This window comes from Anomaloglossus baeobatrachus, chromosome 7, assembly GCF_048569485.1.
Source record: "Anomaloglossus baeobatrachus isolate aAnoBae1 chromosome 7, aAnoBae1.hap1, whole genome shotgun sequence".
In the NCBI taxonomy this organism is placed as follows: domain Eukaryota; kingdom Metazoa; phylum Chordata; class Amphibia; order Anura; family Aromobatidae; genus Anomaloglossus; species Anomaloglossus baeobatrachus.
In genome coordinates this window covers 226310006-226329785 of record NC_134359.1, presented here as the reverse complement: position 1 = coordinate 226329785, position 19780 = coordinate 226310006, and the positions used below count along the sequence as shown (strand labels likewise).

At 49.8% G+C, this 19780-nt stretch overlaps 1 protein-coding gene across 1 annotated transcript in view; it reads left to right on the top strand.

The window, feature by feature from the left end:
* The window catches only part of LOC142245308 (uncharacterized), a 452975-nt gene that overhangs the window by 34415 nt on the left and 398780 nt on the right, over nucleotides 1-19780 (top strand). The window contains exons 4-6 of the mRNA XM_075317926.1: nucleotides 11608-11678; nucleotides 18034-18202; nucleotides 18567-18704. Of these exons, the coding sequence (XP_075174041.1) occupies nucleotides 11608-11678; nucleotides 18034-18202; nucleotides 18567-18704 (378 nt within the window). The remainder of the gene's footprint in view (nucleotides 1-11607; nucleotides 11679-18033; nucleotides 18203-18566; nucleotides 18705-19780) is intronic.

The window sequence follows — 19780 nt, the reverse complement described above, 5'->3', positions numbered from 1 at the left end:
TGTATGGAAAAGAGATGTGGAAAGTTCCATGCTATCCCATGCTGATTTATAGACATATCCTCCCCTAGAAGCATTGCTAGGATAGAACATGGCGTCTGACACAGGCACCATATAGCAGTACAGTATGCCATGTCTACTGTATAATTCCATAATGGAAAGCCAGAGAGGCTTCATCTTGTTGCTGTATAGAATCTGTTTACATAGCTTTATCAAGAGAATTGTAGCGCCGGAGTCTCTACAGAGACGCCGACTTACTTACCACCCCGGTCAGTTTGCATCCCCCCTCATATTACCCCAGCTATCCATGTGTACTGCTGCCTCCTTCCCCTTCTGGGACCTGTACATGCCACACAGGGTTCATGGGAGTGCACCTAAGACTCCTCTTAAAGGGCTGGCGTGCCATTTGCAGGAAATGCCTCTCAGCCTATGGCTGAGAGGCACTGTGTATTTAAGGCATCCTTCCATTAGGGGAGGTGCCTGCACAATGCCTTGGTTAGTCAGTCAGTCTCCAGTCTGCTAGCTAGTTAGCTAGCAGGTCCTGAGCTCCTGTCCTGTTATCCATGTGTCTATCTCCTGTACCTGCCTTCCCAGTCAGTTGCTACAGTCCTGGTCACTGCCCTGGGAGTGGTACTTGGTGTCCGCCTAGCAGTGGGCGCTAAGTTAAGACCCTCCCACTAGAGGGTAAGCCCGGTTCCCTCCTGTGGTCCAGTGGGTCCACTAATCCCGCTCGCTGCCACTACACCGGCCATGAGTGTTACAAGAATATTACATGAATATTTTGGTAAATTATGTCTGGAAAATTTCTACAGTAGTAGTTCTCTTCTTTTCATGGAATTGGTTGAATATCCCTTTTGGCTGCTGTCTAAAAAAATTAATCTATGGTGTTAGATAGATTCTGTCGTATTTCGTAATACAAATTGTACACATTACCAAACAGATCTCTTAGACCAGATGAGACTGGTGTATTTACTGTAAAAATGTAAGTCAGAATGGCCAGGATTCTGTTTTAAACAAATTGTGGCTGTGGGTGAAAATTAAAAGTGGGGCCCTGAATGCTGACATATTGCACCATCACACAGGAACTTTGATGGTGTATTTAAACAAGTTAATTTCTAAGAATTGAACCAGCGCCAGTTGAATATATTCTAGCTGTGTATCACTTGTTTACAGCGTTTTTTATACAGTTCAGATGTCGAGAATGATACATTTTGCTCCAGTGTAAAACGATCCAATGTTCTAATGAATGAGAGGCTTTCTCATTCATTGAGTGATTGCTGACATGTTTATATCTACAAACACTTGTCTGCTCTGTGGATATTTATAATGTGGATGTTATATAAACACATGGCATTTAACACACACACACACACACACACACATACACATACACATACACACAGACACACGCACACACACACACACACATGGTACTTTACAGACAAAACACGGAACTTTACACACACGGTACTTTACATATACACATACCATACTTTACACACACAGACAGTACTTTACACACACACACACACATACACACATACACACAGACACACACACACACACATACACATACACACAGACACACGCACACACACACACGGTACTTTACAGACAAAACACGGAACTTTACACACACGGTACTTTACATATACACATACCATACTTTACACACACAGACAGTACTTTACACACACACACACATACACACACACACACACACACTACTTTACGCATACGGTACTTTACACACACGGTGCTTTACACACACACTTTACACGCACACATGGGACTTTACACACACGGTACTTCACATACAGACAATACTTTACACACATGGTACGTTACACACACACGGTACTTTACACACACGGTACTTTACACACATATGGTACTTTACATACATATGGTACTTTACATACACACAATACTTTACATACACGGTACTTACACACACATGGTACTTTACACACACACAGAACTTTACATATACACGGTACTTTACATACACAGTACTTTACACACACATGGAACTTTACACACACAGACAGTACTTTACACACATACACACACACACACACACTACTTTACGCATACGATAATTTACACACATGGTACTTTACATATACACATACCATACTTTACACACACAGACAGTACTTTACACACACACACACACACACTATTTTACGCATACGTTACTTTACACACATGGTACTTTACACACACACTTTACACGTGTGACGCCCTGGACCCCCGGGGGTCACAGTACAGTAACACCATACACCCCCCCCTCCCCTGGTTAGGTGACACCAGTCAAACAAAATCCTTGTTGCCTCCCTCCAGGCTTGATGTCCACACCAGGTGGGTTGACCCCGCCCACCGAGGAGTTCACAGGCCTGGAGGCGGGAAAAGCCAGTTAGTTGGAGTTGAAGTTGAGAGGTGGAAGTGAGAGGAGCAAAGACTGTGTGTGTCTGGGTTGGAGCCGAGGCACAATCAGCAAGGTCGGCAGACGGTGGTGGCCGTCTACAGGAGTTGGTGTTGGTCAGTGGAACCGTAGGACTGGGGTCGGTTGTTGGCCCGCCGGTACCGAACCGGGGAGCAGATTGAAGCCAAGCACCAATGCAGGGTACTCAGACCCCGAATAGGCTAGGAGCCGCAGTAAAGGTCAAATTCTCTGATTGCGGTCTGGACCTCAGGGGTTCATTCCCAAACAAGTCCCGTCAGAAGCCAACAGCCCAACCCGTCCGGATAAGAGCCACCGCCAAGGGCCAGAGATCCAAGGGCCAGCGCCTGCGGGCAAAACGGGCTCTCCCGACACGTATACGCCGGGGAGCGGACTACCCATGGGAAGCCATAGGAGTCAAACACACATACAGGTGCAGGAAACAATAGCCACCATCTACCCGTCCGGGGAGAGTGAGACCACCGCAGCCGGCTGCGGGCCCCGTCCATCCAGCCGTTTGGTTTACCAGAGACTCTGTCCTTCTGTGTCTGAGTGAGTACAACAGTGCCACCCGGCACCGCGCTGCACCGCAACGTTGCACCCGCACCCACGCTGCCTCCCTGCATCAGCACCTGCACCTATACCTCCTCCCTACTCCCCAACCGGGGCCCCGGGACCAACAGCCCCTACCCACAGAGGGGTCAACACCTTAGCTGCTCTCCGCCATCACTCCCGGGATCCCCCGTCACCAGCAGCGGTGGTGCCCACCATCACCACAACCCCGTGGGTGGCGTCACGACCGACATCCCACCACCAACCTCCCCTTTTCACTCATGGGCGAGGAGGCGCTGCTCGAGCCCCCGGGTCCGGCCCCGTGCTCGAGCCACCGAGGAGCAGAAGCACCGGACCCGAGCACCAGCGATTCCCAGGCGAGCGGCGTTCCCAACCCCTCCGCCCGCGACAATACGCACACATGGGACTTTACACACACGGTACTTCACATACAGACAGTACTTTACACACATGGAACGTTACACACACATGGTACTTTACACACACATGGTACTTTACACACATATGATACTTTACATACACACAATACTTTACATACACGGTACTTACACACACATGGTACTTTACACACACACACAGAACTTTACATATACACGGTACTTTACATACACAGTACTTTACACACACATGGAACTTTACACACAAACAGACGTTACTTTACACACGTTACTTTACACACGTATGGTACTTTTAAAACACACGGTACTTTGCACACAAGGTACTTTACATACGCGGTACTTTACACGCACACACGGTACTTTACACACCCAAGACCATGATGTTACCAAAGGTCCTTTTTCACGTCTAACCTCGGAAACTGCATTAATGCAGGACTCACATTGTTAGAGCACTTTCTGGCTTGTAAAGGCTAGTAACCCTTCTGGGGATGAGGGCACTTGGCAGTTTACAAGTTTTCTTTCCCTTAACACTACTCAGTGACTGGATGTATAATGCAAATATTAGGATGGCCATTTTATGAGTCCAGCTATAAAAAGGAAAAAACTCATGGGTCCGAGTGTATTCGATCTCACTCCACCATCACCAGCCTGCTCTACAGCTGCAGCCTGTACTGAAATGGAAGTGTACCGCCCCGGGGCTCGGCCGGCTGCCGAGGCGCTCAGATCCGTGCTTGTCGGTGGGTGGCTCGAGCTCCTCACGGACCCGGGGGTCACATCACTCTGAAGGGAGGTTGCTGGCGATGTACGGTGGGGTGGTTGTTTGGGGGGTTTTAAATTCGTGACGCCACCCACGGGTTGTGGTGAATAGATGGGCACCACCGCTGCCGTTGACTAGGCCCCTGGGGACGGTGTTACGCAACCTGGTGTTAACCCCTCCGTGGGTAGGGGGTGATGGTCCCGGGGCCCGTGGGAAGCGAGGCTAGGGGAGTGCGTGACATTGCGGTGCGGTGCAGTGCTGCGCGCGACCCGCAGGGCACTGTTGTACTCACTATGACAAACACATTGGAGTCTCTGGTAAACCAAACAAGATGGTGGACGGTGCCCGCAGCCGGCTGCGCTTCTCCCCTTTTCAGGTTGGTGGTTTCCGCCTTTCTCCTGCACCTCGCTTTTAATGGAATGAGGACTCCTATGCCTGAGCAACGGTAGTCCGCTCCCCAGCTTTGTGTGTGCCAGAAGGGCCCTTTTGCCCTCAGATGCTGGCCCGTGGGATCTCTATGCCTCGGCGGTGGCTTTCTATCCCTATGGTTGGGCTGTTCCCTTCAGTCGTTTCTTGGGTGGGAAAGGACCTTGAGTCCAGACCCCAATCAGTGAATTTGACTCGGTCCAGTGGCTTCTGGGCCTCGTACTGGGTCTGAGTACCCCTCCTGGTGCTCCAGTTTCCAATCGGTTCCCCGGTTCGGTACCGGCGGGCCACCACCCGTCCCCAGTTCTTACGGTTCCACCGGCTGTAGTCCCAGCTCCTGCAGGCGGCCACCACCGTCTGCCTCCTTGCCAGAGGTCAATATTAATACACTGCACTCTCAATATATTAGAAGTAGAAGAAAAACTTGAACAAAGTTGATTCCTTTTGCAAAAACGTGGAATTTTATTTATACAGTGACAAGGGAGGAAGACGTTTCGGCCTAAATACGGGCCTTTCTCACGCCGGGTCACTTCACTAGAAAAAGACAGTTTCTCTCAAGAATATTTGCTTTATTCTATGTAGTCTGCAATTGCAGGGATAAGAGATGAATAGAGAGGACTTCCACCCAGGGTATGTTAGAATAGAGGTCACAGGAGAAGAGCTCTGTTTTGCATATTCATTACATATGAACTGTTCAGGTGTGGATGTACGTCCTTTGCAGTAGATGTGGAAATACGGGAAGAGTTCCCTGATATGTTGCACCTGGTAGTTGAAGTAGATGGGGACAGCCGTATAGAGGGAGTTTATAGTATACAGCGTGTATTCATTACATACGGGCCGTTCAAGTGTGGACATATGTCTTTTGCGGAAGACGTAGTGGCTAGGGAAAAACCCTTTGCTAAGTTGCACCTGCTGGTTGCGGTGGATAGGGCCAGTCATATAAGGGCAAATTTTTGTTACGGTGTACTGAGGAGTGCTTCCATCTGTATACTGCATATGAGAGATTTGGTGTATAAGGGTGGAATGCAAGAAGTCCTCTTATAGCCGCCTTCCCAGGTTGTGGCTCGAGTGTGATCCTTGCCCAAGGTGACCGGGCTCCGACCCAGACACCTGGTGTTAGACTGTGGCAGACCTGGACACAGCTCTGCACTTGAACTCCACTCCACGTCACTGCACAGACTAGACTACCGTCGCGGGCGGCGGGGCGCTGCGCTCACCACGCTCGGGTCCGGCGCTGCTGCTCGGTGGCTCAAGCGGTGGGCCGGATCCGGGGACTCGAGCGGCGCTCCTCGCCCGTGAGTGAAAGGGGTGGTTTGTTGGTGTTTGGGATGTCGGTTTATGACGCCACCCACGGTGTGTGGTGAGGTTGGGGCCCCACCGCTGCTCTGTATGGGGATCCCGGGAGCGATGACAGGGAGCAGCTGGGATGTTTCTCTCCCCTCCATGGGTAGGGGGATTTTGGTAGTCCCGGGGCCCGGAGTTGTCTGGTTGGTGGATTGCGGGGCCTGGCCAGGTGCAGGGTCGCGGGGCAGCGCAGTGCCAGACGGCACGGTGGTACTTACTCAGCCAGTAATGCACACGGAGTCTCTGGTAAAACAAACGGCTGGATGGACGAGTCCCACAGACGGCTGCGACGGTCACTCCCGGTAGGTTGGCGGTAACTGTCTTTCCCTGCACCGGTGTTATGTTCTCGGCCCCGATGGCTTCCCACCGGTAACCCGCTCCCCAGCGGTAGGTTGGCTAAGGGAGCCCCTGTTTGCCCGCAGGCTCTGGCCCTGGGAGCTCTAGGTCTGGCGGTAGTTTTCTCTCCCTCACGGTTTGGATGGTTGCCTTCAGTCGGGTCTTTACTGCTGGGAAACCCCGGAGGTTCCCGTCGCTGACGGATTTGACCGCTTTAACGGCAACTCCAAGCCTGGTCGGGGTCCGTAGGCCCTGCCGGATGATGCTGGCTTCTCTTCGCTCCCCGATCCGGTACCGGCGGGCCACCGCCCGTCCCCGGTCGTTACGGTTGTGCGTCAATCGGCCTCTCCTGCAGACGGTCACCACCATCTGCCAACCTTGCTGTCAGGTGCCCGGGCCACGTACCCGGACACGGTCAGTCTGTTCCTCCACTACTACTTCCCTCCTTCCACTTCACTTTCCCTCCAGTTCTCAACTCCCTTCCACTAACTCCTCTCCTTTCCCGCCTCCAGGACTGTGAACTCCTCGGAGGGAGGAGCCAACCACCTGGCTCCGCCCCACCTGGTGTGGACATCAGCCCCTGGAGGGAGGCAACAAGGATTTGTGTCTGACTTAGATGTTCCTAACCGGGGTGTGGGGTGTGTTGTTGCAGTACCTGTGACGACCTGGCTTGTCCAGGGCGCCACATTCCCCCTTGGTTAAACGCAGACCGTCCGCGGGCTGCTCGTCCATCACCGGTTTTATTTTCACAACTGAAAAAAAAGGAAGAAAACGGTAAACATGTAAAATCACAAACATTTTATAACGGTACGGCTTCTGCTCTCCCCCTCGCCCAAACAACCTGGCCCTGATGCTGCCCCTAAGAAGTGGGCAGCACCCCTTGCCCCAGTCCAGAACTAAATTGCCCGAGCGGGTACGGTCTCTTTCAGGGGACCCACGTCCATGGGGGACCCCTGACCCCCGGATGATTGCCACCGGTTACGGTAGTGGCGGGCCTGGGCCATCCCTTTCCTCCAGGCCCATCCTCCCAAATCAGCCTCTCCGGAGGCGGTCACGGTAACAAGACAACATTTTTATTTACACGCCACAAGTTTGTGGTTGCCCTGCGAGTTCTCGGGCTTGTCCGTAAGTAGTTCCTTATGCACGGTGCAGAAAAGTCCCAACGGGGACTAGTTGCCGGCAACAGCCGGTTCAATCACGGTGCTAATCTGGTCACAGTTCGGTTGATTGCTTCTTCTTATCATTCGGTTACATTCAACAACATACAAGAACATCACACAACGGTGCTGGTGGTCCCAACGGGGACACTTGCAGCGGAGGACCGCTGCCATCACTTTAGATCCACTCTATCTGGCGGGGGAGGTGGCTGGGTCTGTGCCTGAGGTTCCTGACCTCCTCTCAGCCTGGCGTCCAGGGCAAACCAGCCCCTCTCCCCGCAGTGCCGGGTATAGGTTACAAGGTCACCGGAGAGCAAGTTGCGGCTTGGGTGATCCTCCGGCAGGTGGTCATTTACGTCCCTCCGGGCTATAAAAACTTCGGCCTCCAGGCCCGGTTCAAAAATGAAGCCGTAGCCCTTACGGATGTCGAACCTCCTCACTTGCCCCTCGTACCTCGGGCCCCGTACCCGGAAAGTGGCCCTGCGGAGGTTCTCCTTCTCCCTTATCGTGCGGGCTACCAGCTCTGCCTTCCTCTTCTCCCTCTCTGCGATTTCCTGGCCCAACGGTCTCGGCTCCCTGTCTCAGTAAGGGGCTGTTGCGGGCCCTTGCGCACGGGTCGGGCCCCGCGAGACCTCCTTTACGCTGCCCATTACTGGCGCTCGGGGAGGGAGGTCCCACGGTGTCATGGCCTGGGGTGCTGCCTTGCAGCAACGACCCGGCGCAGTCTCAGCCGAGGCGTGGGTGATGGGTGCAGGGAGCTTCTCCCACTTGACCTCCGTCTCCTCCTGTACGGGGCAGGCTGCCGGAGTCAGCTCGGGCCTAGGCACGGTCACTGGGTGTGCCTCCGGGGCATCTTCGCTAACGGGCTCGGCTTTTGGTATCTTCCAGGGGAGCAGTGCCGGACGGTCACGGGCCTCGGCTGCAGGTCGGTCCGCTTGGGTGGATTGGCAGGGTACCGCTACCGGTTGCGGTGGTAGCGGGCCTAGTTGCGGGGCAGCAGCAGCCAACACAGGCAGCGGGGGAGGCAGCAGGGCGAGTGGGCGCAGACCGGGCTCCTCAGCCACGATGGGCAACCCTATAGGGCTACAGGGGTGTGGGTCGCTTACCTGCTCTTCCAATCCTTCCTCCACTTCGCGTCTCCGTATGGCTGCCACCACGTCCGCCATGTCGGCCTCCCACTCCTCCAAGAGGAGCTGCACTCGGATCTGCAGTCGGCTATGTAGCTGAGCGTTCCGGACCTCCACCCACGCTGTGGTGCCGGGCGCGGGGGCTACGGTGTTGCTCATCGTCCGGTGCATCGCTGCGGCAGCCTCCTCCAGGAACCAAAAGATGGCCGCAGGGTCCTGGTGTCCCTGCTTTTATAGCCGCGGTCTACATTCGGCCAGACGCCATCCGTGCCCCCTTGGTGTCTCTTCGGCACCTCCTCTTCAGGGGCGGAGCTTCGGCTTTCGCGCCTCCACTGCTCGGGAAGAAGCTCGAGCGGGGAAATTTTCGCGCCCAAAATGGCGGCTCTCGAAAATTTTCGTCCGGACACCTCCGGCGGGACACAAGGCGCACTTCCACCAGGCGGTAGAATGGTAGGATCCTGTTCGTGACGCCAAGTTGTCGCGGGCGGCGGGGCGCTGCGCTCACCACGCTCGGGTCCGGTGCTGCTGCTGCTCGGTGGCTCGAGTGGTGGGCCGGATCCGGGGACTCGAGCGGCGCTCCTCGACCGTGAGTGAAAGGGGTGGTTTGTTAGTGTTTGGAATGTCGGTTTGTGACGCCACCCACGGTGTGTGGTGAGGTTGGGGCACCACCGCTGCTCTGTACGGGGATCCCGGGAGCGATGACAGGGAGCAGCTGGGATGTTTCTCTCCCCTCCGTGGGTAGGGGGATTTTGGTAGTCCCGGGGCCCGGAGTTGTTGTCTGGTTGGTGGATTGCGGGGCCTGGCCAGGTGCAGGGTCGCGGGGCAGCGCAGTGCCAGATGGCACGGTGGTACTTACTCAGCCAGTAACGCACACGGAGTCTCTGGTAAAACAAACGGCTGGATGGACGAGTCCCACAGACGGCTGCGATGGTCACTCCCGGTAGGTTGGCGGTAACTGTCTTTCCCTGCACCGGTGTTATGTTCTCGGCCCCGATGGCTTCCCACCGGTAACCCACTCCCCAGCGGTAGGTTGGCTAAGGGAGCCCCTGTTTGCCCGCAGGCTCTGGCCCTGGGAGCTCTAGCTCTGGCGGTAGCTTTCTCTCCCTCACGGTTTGGACGGTTGCCTTCAGTCGGGTCTTTACTGCTGGGAAACCCCGGAGGTTGTCCCCGGTCCTTACGGTTGTGCGTCAATCGGCCTCTCCTGCAGACGGTCACCACCGTCTGCCAACCTTGCTGTCAGGTGCCCGGGCCACGTACCCAGACACGGTCAGTCTGTTCCTCCACTGCTACTTCCCTCCTTCCACTTCACTTTCCCTCCAGTTCTCAACTCCCTTCCACTATCTCCTCTCCTTTCCCGCCTCCAGGACTGTGAACTCCTTGGTGGGAGGAGCCAACTGCCTGGCTCTTCCCCACCTGGTGTGGACATCAGCCCCTGGAGGGAGGCAACAAGGATTTGTGTCTGACTTAGATGTTCCTAACCGGGGTGTGGGGTGTGTTGTTGCAGTACCTGTGATGTCCTGGCTTGTCCAGGGCGCCACACTACCACTGTGCTCCCCTCGGGGAACTGACTGCACTCCTTTTCGTGCCTCAGGGCCTGTGTACCCCTCGGTGGGCGTGGCCAACCGCCTGGCTCCGTCTGGCTCCGCCCCCCTGGTGTGAACATCAAAACCTGAGGGAGGTGACAAGGTTTTGTAGGTTGGCTGCTGGTACCTTTTTAAGGAAAGGTGTTTGTGCAAGGGACTACCTGTGACAACCTGGCTAGTCCAGCGCGTCACAGAAGCAGCAGATGGGACAATAAGGTTCTGTCAATAAGGCCAGGTGGGTAGAGATTGGGTTGAAATTTAATAAAGGATTGTACTCTTATTGTGAAATGGATTATCAAAATTGATATACCAGACTCATTTGGTCCAAAGCTGGCCAAACAAACACATTAGATGACTGTTGATCTAATGTTGCTTCAACCAATCGTTTGCCAGACAGCCATCTTAGCCAACACTACCATACACAGGAACATTTGCTGAGCCGAGCGCTACTGTGTTCGCTATGAGAATGATGCCAACTAACACGTTGGCCAGTGGCTTATCTCTGGGAGAGCAATGTGATCGGCAGTCTGAAATCAGACATGTGCTATTGCCATCTCAAGACCAGGGCTGCCACTAGACATTTCAGGTCCCCATACTGGCAACATTTTCATGCCCCCTTGAGACTCCCCAAGCTCCACCCCAGATCCGCCTCCATCCCTCAAAAATTCCAGTCTTACGGCTACTCTTGGAAAAACTCTTGCATATGCTAATACACAGGCTGCAGTCTTTATAATATATACATATACTATAGAGATTGCTAAGGGCTGTATACATAATAGAGATTGCTGCTGGCTGTATACACAATTGAGACTGCTGATGGTTGTATACGCAATATAGACTGCTGCTGGCTTTATACACAATAGAGACTTCTGCTAGCTATATAAACAACACAGGATGCTGTGGTCTGTATAAACAATAGAGGTTGCTGTGGTCTGTATACACAATAGAGGCTGCTGCGAGCTATATACACAATAGAGGCTGCTTCTGACTGTATACACGATAGAGGCTGCATATACAATACTGGCTTCATACACAATAGAGGCTGCATACACAATAGAAGCTGCATACACAATAGGGGCGGCATACCCAATAGGGGCTGCATACACAATAGAGGTTGCGGGCTGTATACACAATATTACTTCAAACTGATTTGTGCATAAAAAAGTGAACATACCCAGATTTTAGTTGCAGACACATTATTAAATGTGAGTCAATACCTAAGTAGACAAAAGAAACTTGCAAATTAAGGAGCAGAACCATCTAAAAGTATACAATTTGTTTTTGAATATACCTATAACTTAAAATTATATTCATCGAATGTAACACGGAGGTGCATAAAATCATTACTCAAGAGGTTCAGATATTTATTTACTGTGTATATTCCAATTTGTCATGTGGCTACATCATATTCCAGACTTTATTATGCGCTATGTTATTTTATGTTTTTATTTTATTCATTTTAGATATACAATGCAGTCTTGAAGGCAAATCTGACATCACAGCAGGAGTCACAGAAGGAATTCCATGAGTTAAGGTGATAACAGAAAAAATATAGTAATATATATTCTTATTATGGAATGAATAGATTGTTATGATGATAAGGGGTCATCCTCTACATCTAGAGGAAATAAGGTTTAATCATTAACACAGACGCTGATTCTTTATTGTAAGAGCGGAGAGAATATGGGACTCTATGCCACACAATGGTTGACTCACTACAAAGATTGAAGGAAGGCCTGGAGGCCTTTCTTAAAAAATAAAATATTACAGGTTATGGACACTATATTCTGCAATGGGACATTGATCAAGGGAACTAGTCTGATTGCTGTATGTGGAGTCTGGAAGGAATTTTTTCCCTAATATATGGTTATTAGCGTCTGCCTCGTAGTGTTTTTGCCATCCTCTTATATCAACATTTTAGGCTATAGGTTGAATTCAATGGACTTAAATCTACCTACAACCTTAAAAACTATGAAACTATAATCTGCTAGCACTTTCCTCAGCAGCACTTCCATCACTCCAAAACCATCTCTCTATCACAACAATCCCAGTAGCTCAGCACACAACTTTGTCTATTTCAGCATCTGCAACAGCTGGATTGGTAACGTTGTAGAAGCTTGCAATCTACCAAATACAACCACCGTCTGACAGGCTCTCACTCACATGCATTAGTCTCCTAGGTCTTAAGCGAGCTTTACACGCTGCAATCTCGCTAGCGAGATCGCAAGCGATCGTACCCACCCCCGTCGGTTGTGCGACACGGGCATATCACTGCCTGTGTCGCACAACCTAGCTTACCCCAGTCACACGGACTTACTTGCCCTGCAACGTCGCTCTGGCCGGCGAACCACCTCCTTCCTAAGGGGGCGGGTTGTGTGGCGTCACAGCGACGTCACACGGCAGGCGGCCAATAAAAGCGGAGGGGCGGAGATGAGCGGGACGTAAACATCCCGCCCCCCTCCTTCCTTCCGCATTGCCGATGGGGGCAGGTAAGGAGATGTTCCTCGCTCCTGCGGTGTCAGACACAGCGATGTGTGCTGCCACAGGAATGACGAACAACATTGCTTACATCCCTGAAACGATTTTTTGTTTCAGGACGACCTCTCCACGGCAAACAATTTTGCCCTCTTTTGCGATCATTTAAGATCGCTCTTAAGTGTTACACACTGCGATCTCGTTAATGGCGCCGGATGTGCATCACAAACAACGTGACCCCGACGATAATTCATTAACAATATCGTAGCGTGTAAAGCCTGCTTTAGCCTTCTCTAGCATAACACTCAGGCATCAGTATACAGACTCTTCTGATGTGGCTATGTCCATGTCCATCTTTGGTGGACATTTTTGGTTCATTCCCTCTTCACACACAAAAGTAAGCCTCACAGCCTACCTTTGCTGTGGCAATCATCATGCTTCTAATGGGGTCTTTCACTTGTGCAGGTTGGCTGTTCTCCTCCATCTGTAAAAACTTCAGATAACTGCAGGTTAGGCTGGAGATTTATTGCTTCTCAGTTGTCCTATTTAGTCTTGGGTCCTCAATTGCGACTACCTTCACTGCCCACCCCTCCCCTATTGCTACCTATGGTGCTGGCATTTTGTCACTACATCCTCCTCTTGTGCTTGTTTGCATTGATTTTACATTATGTCTGACCCCTACTGTCAGGTAAGTCCCCTCCTGTTATACTTGGCACCTTTTTTTGAATATTATATATATTTAGGTGTATGCATACTGTTCTTTTTTTTACATGTGGTCTGAAGAAGAAGTCAGATGACTTTGAAGCATGTTGACATTAAAACACTTTGAATTATCTTCTATCTCTTAGATATCTCAGCAGCTCAGATAACCCGCTACGCTATCCCATTTCTACCTCAGTATCATACTTGACTTTTAGGACATAGTACAAAACCCACACCCACTACTGTTAGGGCTGGTTCACACTAAGCGACAACGAGGTCGCTGTTACGTCACCATTTTCTGTGACGTAACAGCGACCTTGTAAGTCGCTGTTATGATCGCTGCTTAGCTGTCAAACACAGCAGCCGAAGCAGCGATCATAACCGCGAGAGCAGGGAGCCGCGCACACTGCTTAGCACTGGCTCCTTGCTCTCCTAGCTACAGTACACATCGGGTTAATTAACCCGATGTGTACTGCAGCTACATGTGCAGAGAGCAGGGAGCCGCGCACACTGCTTAGCGCTGGCTCCTTGCTCTCCTAGCTACAGTACACATCGGGTTAATTAACCCGATGTGTACTGCAGCTACATGTGCAGAGAGCCGGAGCCGGCAGCACAGGCAGCGTGAGAGCTGCGGAGGCTGGTAACTAAGGTAAATATCGGGTAACCACCTTGGTTACCCGATGTTTACCCTGGTTACAGCTTACCACAGCTGCCAGATGCCGGCTCCTGCTCCCTGCTCGCTTCATTTCGTCGCTCTCTCGCTGTCACACACAGCGATCTGTGTGTCACAGCGGGAGAGCGGCTTTGAAGAAAACGAACCAGGGCTGTGTGTAATGAGCAGCGATCTCGCAGCAGGGGCCAGATCGCTGCTCAGTGTCACACACAGCGAGATCGCTAATGAGGTCACTGTTGCGTCACCAAAACCGTGCCGTAGCAGCGATTTCGGTAGCGATCTCGCTATGTGTGAAGCACCCCTTAGTCTCTCTGATACCACATGACCTCGTCAACTTTGGTGAAGGGCCCTAGGCATCTCCAGTGACAACAAATGGCATACCAATTACTCTTGGACTCAGGGAGTTTGGTGACCATGGTAAGGGCCACACACCCTCACCAGTTGATCCCCGGAAAGATTTTGGGCTGCATCCGTGGGAACCCTAAGGATTGTCTGGTGGACAGAGTGGTCATAGCAACCAACTGTTACTCCAAATCCTTTGAGCTCTGTGTGGTCAAGGACCTGCTACAACCAGTTATGATAGGGCAGGACTTTACCTTATTCTGGGACTTGTGGCAAAATATGGGTGTGCCAAGTTACTTAGAGAAGAGCCAGTTCGCCTTTAAACGAACCCCATTGTAGCTGGAGGTGGATGAGTTTCCCTTGTGTGTGCTTGTTGATGATGAGGACAAGGCAGCGTCAGATGAGGCCAACATCCCTCCTTTGGGGTTTTCTGGGCGAACTTCGGGACTGCTCAACTTAGGAACCTAATGATTAAGAGGCTTGCTCAAGAGCTGGGTGCTGACACCAGATATCCTTATTTTCTGATGAATGGGGAATATATATATTATGTGGCCAAGCTGAGAGGCAAAGTCATAGTACAGCAACTAGTGCCGGGGCCCTATAGATGCAGAGCGTTGGATATGGCCCATACAAATGTCTTGGGGGGGGTATGTGGGGTGGACAAAACCCAAGAATGGATCCTCCAGAGGTTCTACTGACCTGGCTGTCATTGAGAAATTGTGAACTATTGTAAGTCATGTCCCAACTGCTAGCTGAGCGCCTCACTCCCTCATTTTCATTGTCCCTTAGTGCCGTTACCCATCATAGAAGTGCCATTTGAATGCATTGTGATGGATTTAGTAGGATCTCTGGTCAAGTCAACCCAGGGGCTTCAATATATATGGTGGTCCTCCACTATGCAACATGGCATCCGAGGTTGGTGTGACTAAGAAAGTCTTCCGGTAGGATTATAGCTCGAGAATTGGTTCACATATTTTCCCCCACGGTACTTCCAAAGGACCCCCTGATAGACCAAGAATATGCATTTATGTCCAAAGTGATCAGAGAGTAAAGTTCTCCAGATTACATAACTCAGTACATCCATGTACCATACGCAGACGGATTTCGTAGACAAGTTCAACAAAACCTTGAATGCCATGCTCAAAAAGGTTGTAGAGAAAAATGTCCGGGACATGGATTGTTACTGCCATAGCTGATGTTTTCCATTAGAGAAGTTCCCCAGGCTTCTATGGGGTTTTCTTTATTTGAACTCATTTATGGCCGACATCCTCAGGATCTCCTAGACAAAGCAAAGGAGACCTGGGAAGCCAATGTTATACCCTATGGGAGCGTTATCGAACATGTGGTGCAGATGCAGGAGAGGGTTGCAGAGGTGATGTCTATTGTGATGGTAATCCTTCTCCAAGTGCAAGCGGCATAGGCTAAGGTCTACAATTGGTCAGCAACAGTGAGACAATTCAGCCCTAGAGATCGGGTGTTAGTGCTACTTCTTACAGTAGAGAAAGTTTCTGGCCAAATGGCAGGGGCCATACAAAGTAGGAGAAAAATTTGGATAGGTGAACTATAAGGTCCACCAGCCAAGAAGACGAAAGCCCTATCAAGTGTACTTCATCAACCTGATGAAGTTGTGGCAAGATAAAGAGTCAATTGAAACTCGGTGTTTGGCAGCCAATCCTGAAGCCAACATCAAGGATGTGACACTGGCAGAAACAGTGTCACAGGCCCAGAAACAACAGTGTTGGGAATTGCTCCAGCAAAACCAAGACCTGTTTTCAGAATTGCTGGGATGTACGCAGATCGTGGAACACAATATTCTTATAGATTTGTACTGGATGTCAAGGCCTTTTGACAGTTGATCTCAAAGGAGGTGAAGCGAATGTTGAGCCAGGTCAACCCCATTTTAGTTCCAAAACCCAATGGTAATTGGAGATTCTGCAAGGACTGTCCAAAGTTGAATGGTCTCCAAATTAGATGTGTATCTGATGCCTCGTGTCGATTAGCTAATTGAGAGGCTAGGGTCAGCTACCTATATTACCACCCCTTAGCTAACAAAAGGGTATTGGTAAATTCTCCTGGCCCAAGAAGCTAAGGAGAAGACAGCCTTCTCTATGCCTGATGAATGCTTTCAGTATTGAAGGATGCCATTCTGATTGTAAAGAGATCAGACCACTTTTGAGAATGCCATGGACCCATGGACCGGATCCTAGCTTCCCACAAGAGATATACTGAGGCATACCTCGACAGCATCTGACAAAGGTTCAGGTTGCGTTTGTTACACTAAGGAAGGCAGGGTTTTCTATAAACCCAAAGAAGTGTGCCATGGAGAAATAGGGGCCAAATAAATTGGGTATGTAGAAGGTAAGGTTGAAATCAAGCCTCAAATAAACAAAGTGGATGCAAACCAAAATTATCCGAAACCACTGTCAAAGAAGCAAGTTAGGGCATTTCTTTGGAATGTTGGATACAGACAGTTCATCCTGAACTTTGCCAAGATTGATGCACACCTGACCAATTTCCTTAAGGGTATGAAGTCGGCTATGGCCAAGTGGACTTCAGAAGCGGAGATGGTTTTTCAGGAATTAAAGCTAGCCCTCTGTAAATAGGCCGTCTTAATGGCATCCGACTTCAAGAAATAATTTATGGTCCAGATGAATGCCTCAGTGGTTGAATTAGAGGCTGTTTTGTCTCAGGAAGTAAATGGAAAAAACCTAATACTCTACCTGAGTAGGAAATTGCCACCAGGCGAAAAAAACTATTCCATCATGGAGAAGTGCTTAGCCATTAAGTGGGTGTTTGACACGTTAAGGTATTACCTTTTGAGACCACAGTTTAAGTTTGTCTGAGACCATGCCCCACTCAGTTGGATGAGGAAGAAAGGGAAGAATGCCTGTATGACCAGATGGTTTTTAGCGCTCCAATACATTAACTTCAATGTAGAACATAGGTTTGGGAAATTGCATAAATTGCATGGTAATGCTGATGCTCTTTCAAGACTTCACTGTTTAGTACCATAAGGTGCCAAGACATCAAGCTTTTGTCGGCAGGTGGGATATGTAAGAAGGCCACTGGAAAAGTCCAGGAAGGGAGATACAGATCATCAGGGTTGATAGCCTCGGTGATGTAATCCCGGAAACAAGCTCCAGCAGGTTAAATGCTGAAAAGGTTAACAGGACATGACAGGGACGATTTTAGGAACAGGCAGAGAAATGGTTACGAATAACTGTTTAAATATCCACACCCGGGGGGTGTGATACTTTAGGAAAAATGGAGACCTTGAATCTCAGTCAGTGTCTGTGTACGGAGGTGTGCAGCCCTTCAGCGGTGTCACTCTTGTTCTGAATGGGCAGACCACGCAGTATCTTATGAATTTGTTCTTTTAATTTCCTGTTTACTTTGTACTTCAGAAAAGGCAGTTTATGTTTATCCTATTGAGCAGATTATGAAGATTGAATAAGGATAGATACCGTAAATAGATAGATAGATAAATAGATAGATAGATTACAGACAACAGGTAGACACTATAAATAAGTGTGATAGTCTCTTTTTAATGCATTCTTATAATCATGTCTTAAAAGGGTTTTCCAATGAATGACATACAGTATCTTGCTGGTCTAAAAAAAATGCAATTCACTGGAAACCCTTTTTTTACTGACCATCTCAAGTGCAAATGATTGTTTTTCTTGTGTGCTGGTAACAGGGACAATCTGGAAAAGCATCCGCTTCAGTTTACATACTATGATGGGAAGATCCAAAGAATATGTCCAGTGCGAGAGGAAATGACATGGGCTCTCAATGTCAAGCGAGGAATTCTGAGCGTTCTCCAGGGTAATCTTAAAACCCCTTCTGCTGGACGGACCATCGAAGAGGTAAAATATTCATCTGGCAATGTGTCTTTTTCTCTTTACCGCACGTTAGTCCCCTTACCTATCTTTCTTCTCCTACTATTGACATGCCATATCTTATTTCTCAGTGTAGGACACTAATATTCCTGTTCGGCATTCTGATTATTTCTGCCATCTATATGTGAATGCGGAATACTGTGACGAGCACTCCAGCAGTATATTCCAGAGGGATCACTTTTGGAGTTAGCTGAATGACTCCGCTGTGTACATTCTCATGGCTTTGCAGCAGATGTTATTAATAGGCACATAACTGGAGTATTTCATACTTTTCTGTGCTGTAGATGTGACAGTAAATGGTAACTGCAGTAGTAGTTCTTTTCCTTTGCAGGTTGATGTTTTAGGAAAATGTCCGACAACATATGAGTTCAGAGGACAATCTGTCTGGAAGAAAAAAGACTTAACTCAGTGTACAAACAGGATATTAGGATCCACATCACTGAAATCAGTTGCACTTCCCGGTAAAACTGTAAGTATCTGAAAAGCTGAAATTTTCTTATGCAAAAATAACAAAAGTCACAATTTCTTCCATAAATATTGTGTTGACTATGACCAAATACTCAATGTATCCATGTGAACTTAAGGGTGCTTTACACGCTGCGACATCGCTAGCGATTGCTAGCGATGTCGTGTGCGATAGCACCCGCCCATGTCGCTGTTTTGTCATGGGGGTAATCGCTGCTGTAGCGAACAGTATCGCTACAGCAGCGTCACACGCACATACCTGCTTAGCTACGTCGTTGGAGACACCGAACAATCTCTCCTTTAAGGGGGAGGTTAGTTTGGCGTCACAGCGGCATCACTAAGCGGCCACCCAATAGCAGAGGAGGGGCGGAGATGAGCGGCCGGAACATGCCGCCCACCTCCTTCCTTCCTCATTGCTGGTGGACGCAGGTAAGGAGATGTTCTTCGTTCCTGCGGTGTCACACATAGCGATGTGTGATGCCGCAGAAATGAGGTACAACCAGCGGCATGCACTACCAACGATATTATGAAATGGAGCGACGTGTCAACGATCAACGATTTTTGACGTTTTTGCGATCGTTGATCGTCGCTCCTTTTAGTCACACACAATGATATCGCTAACAGTGCTGGATGTGCGACACGAACAACGTGACCCCGGCGATATATCGTTAGCGATATCGTTGTGTGTAAGGTACCTTTTAGACTGTGTGCCCACAATGAGTTTTTGATGTTGCATATTTTCAGTGCATCGAAGATGCAGCATCTTTGTCACACTAGGTTTGGGGAAATACCAAGCGCATGGTGAAAGGGAAGGGAAAGGAAACCCTGTGTCTAGGGAAAGGGGAGATGGTGACCCCTGACTGAACCTACTGCTGGTCCCTGGGGTCCTTTACCACTTTAGATAGGTTCCGCACCTTTGCGCCGAGCCGGATACCTGACCCTAGGTATCCCTAATGCTGGTCCCTTAATAGGAAACAGATGGGATGAGCTCTTTGACAAACCCACTAAACAACTATAGAAGGCACAAGGGGGACACACAGAGGAAACTGCATGAACTACTCATCATTAGAGGACTCAGGT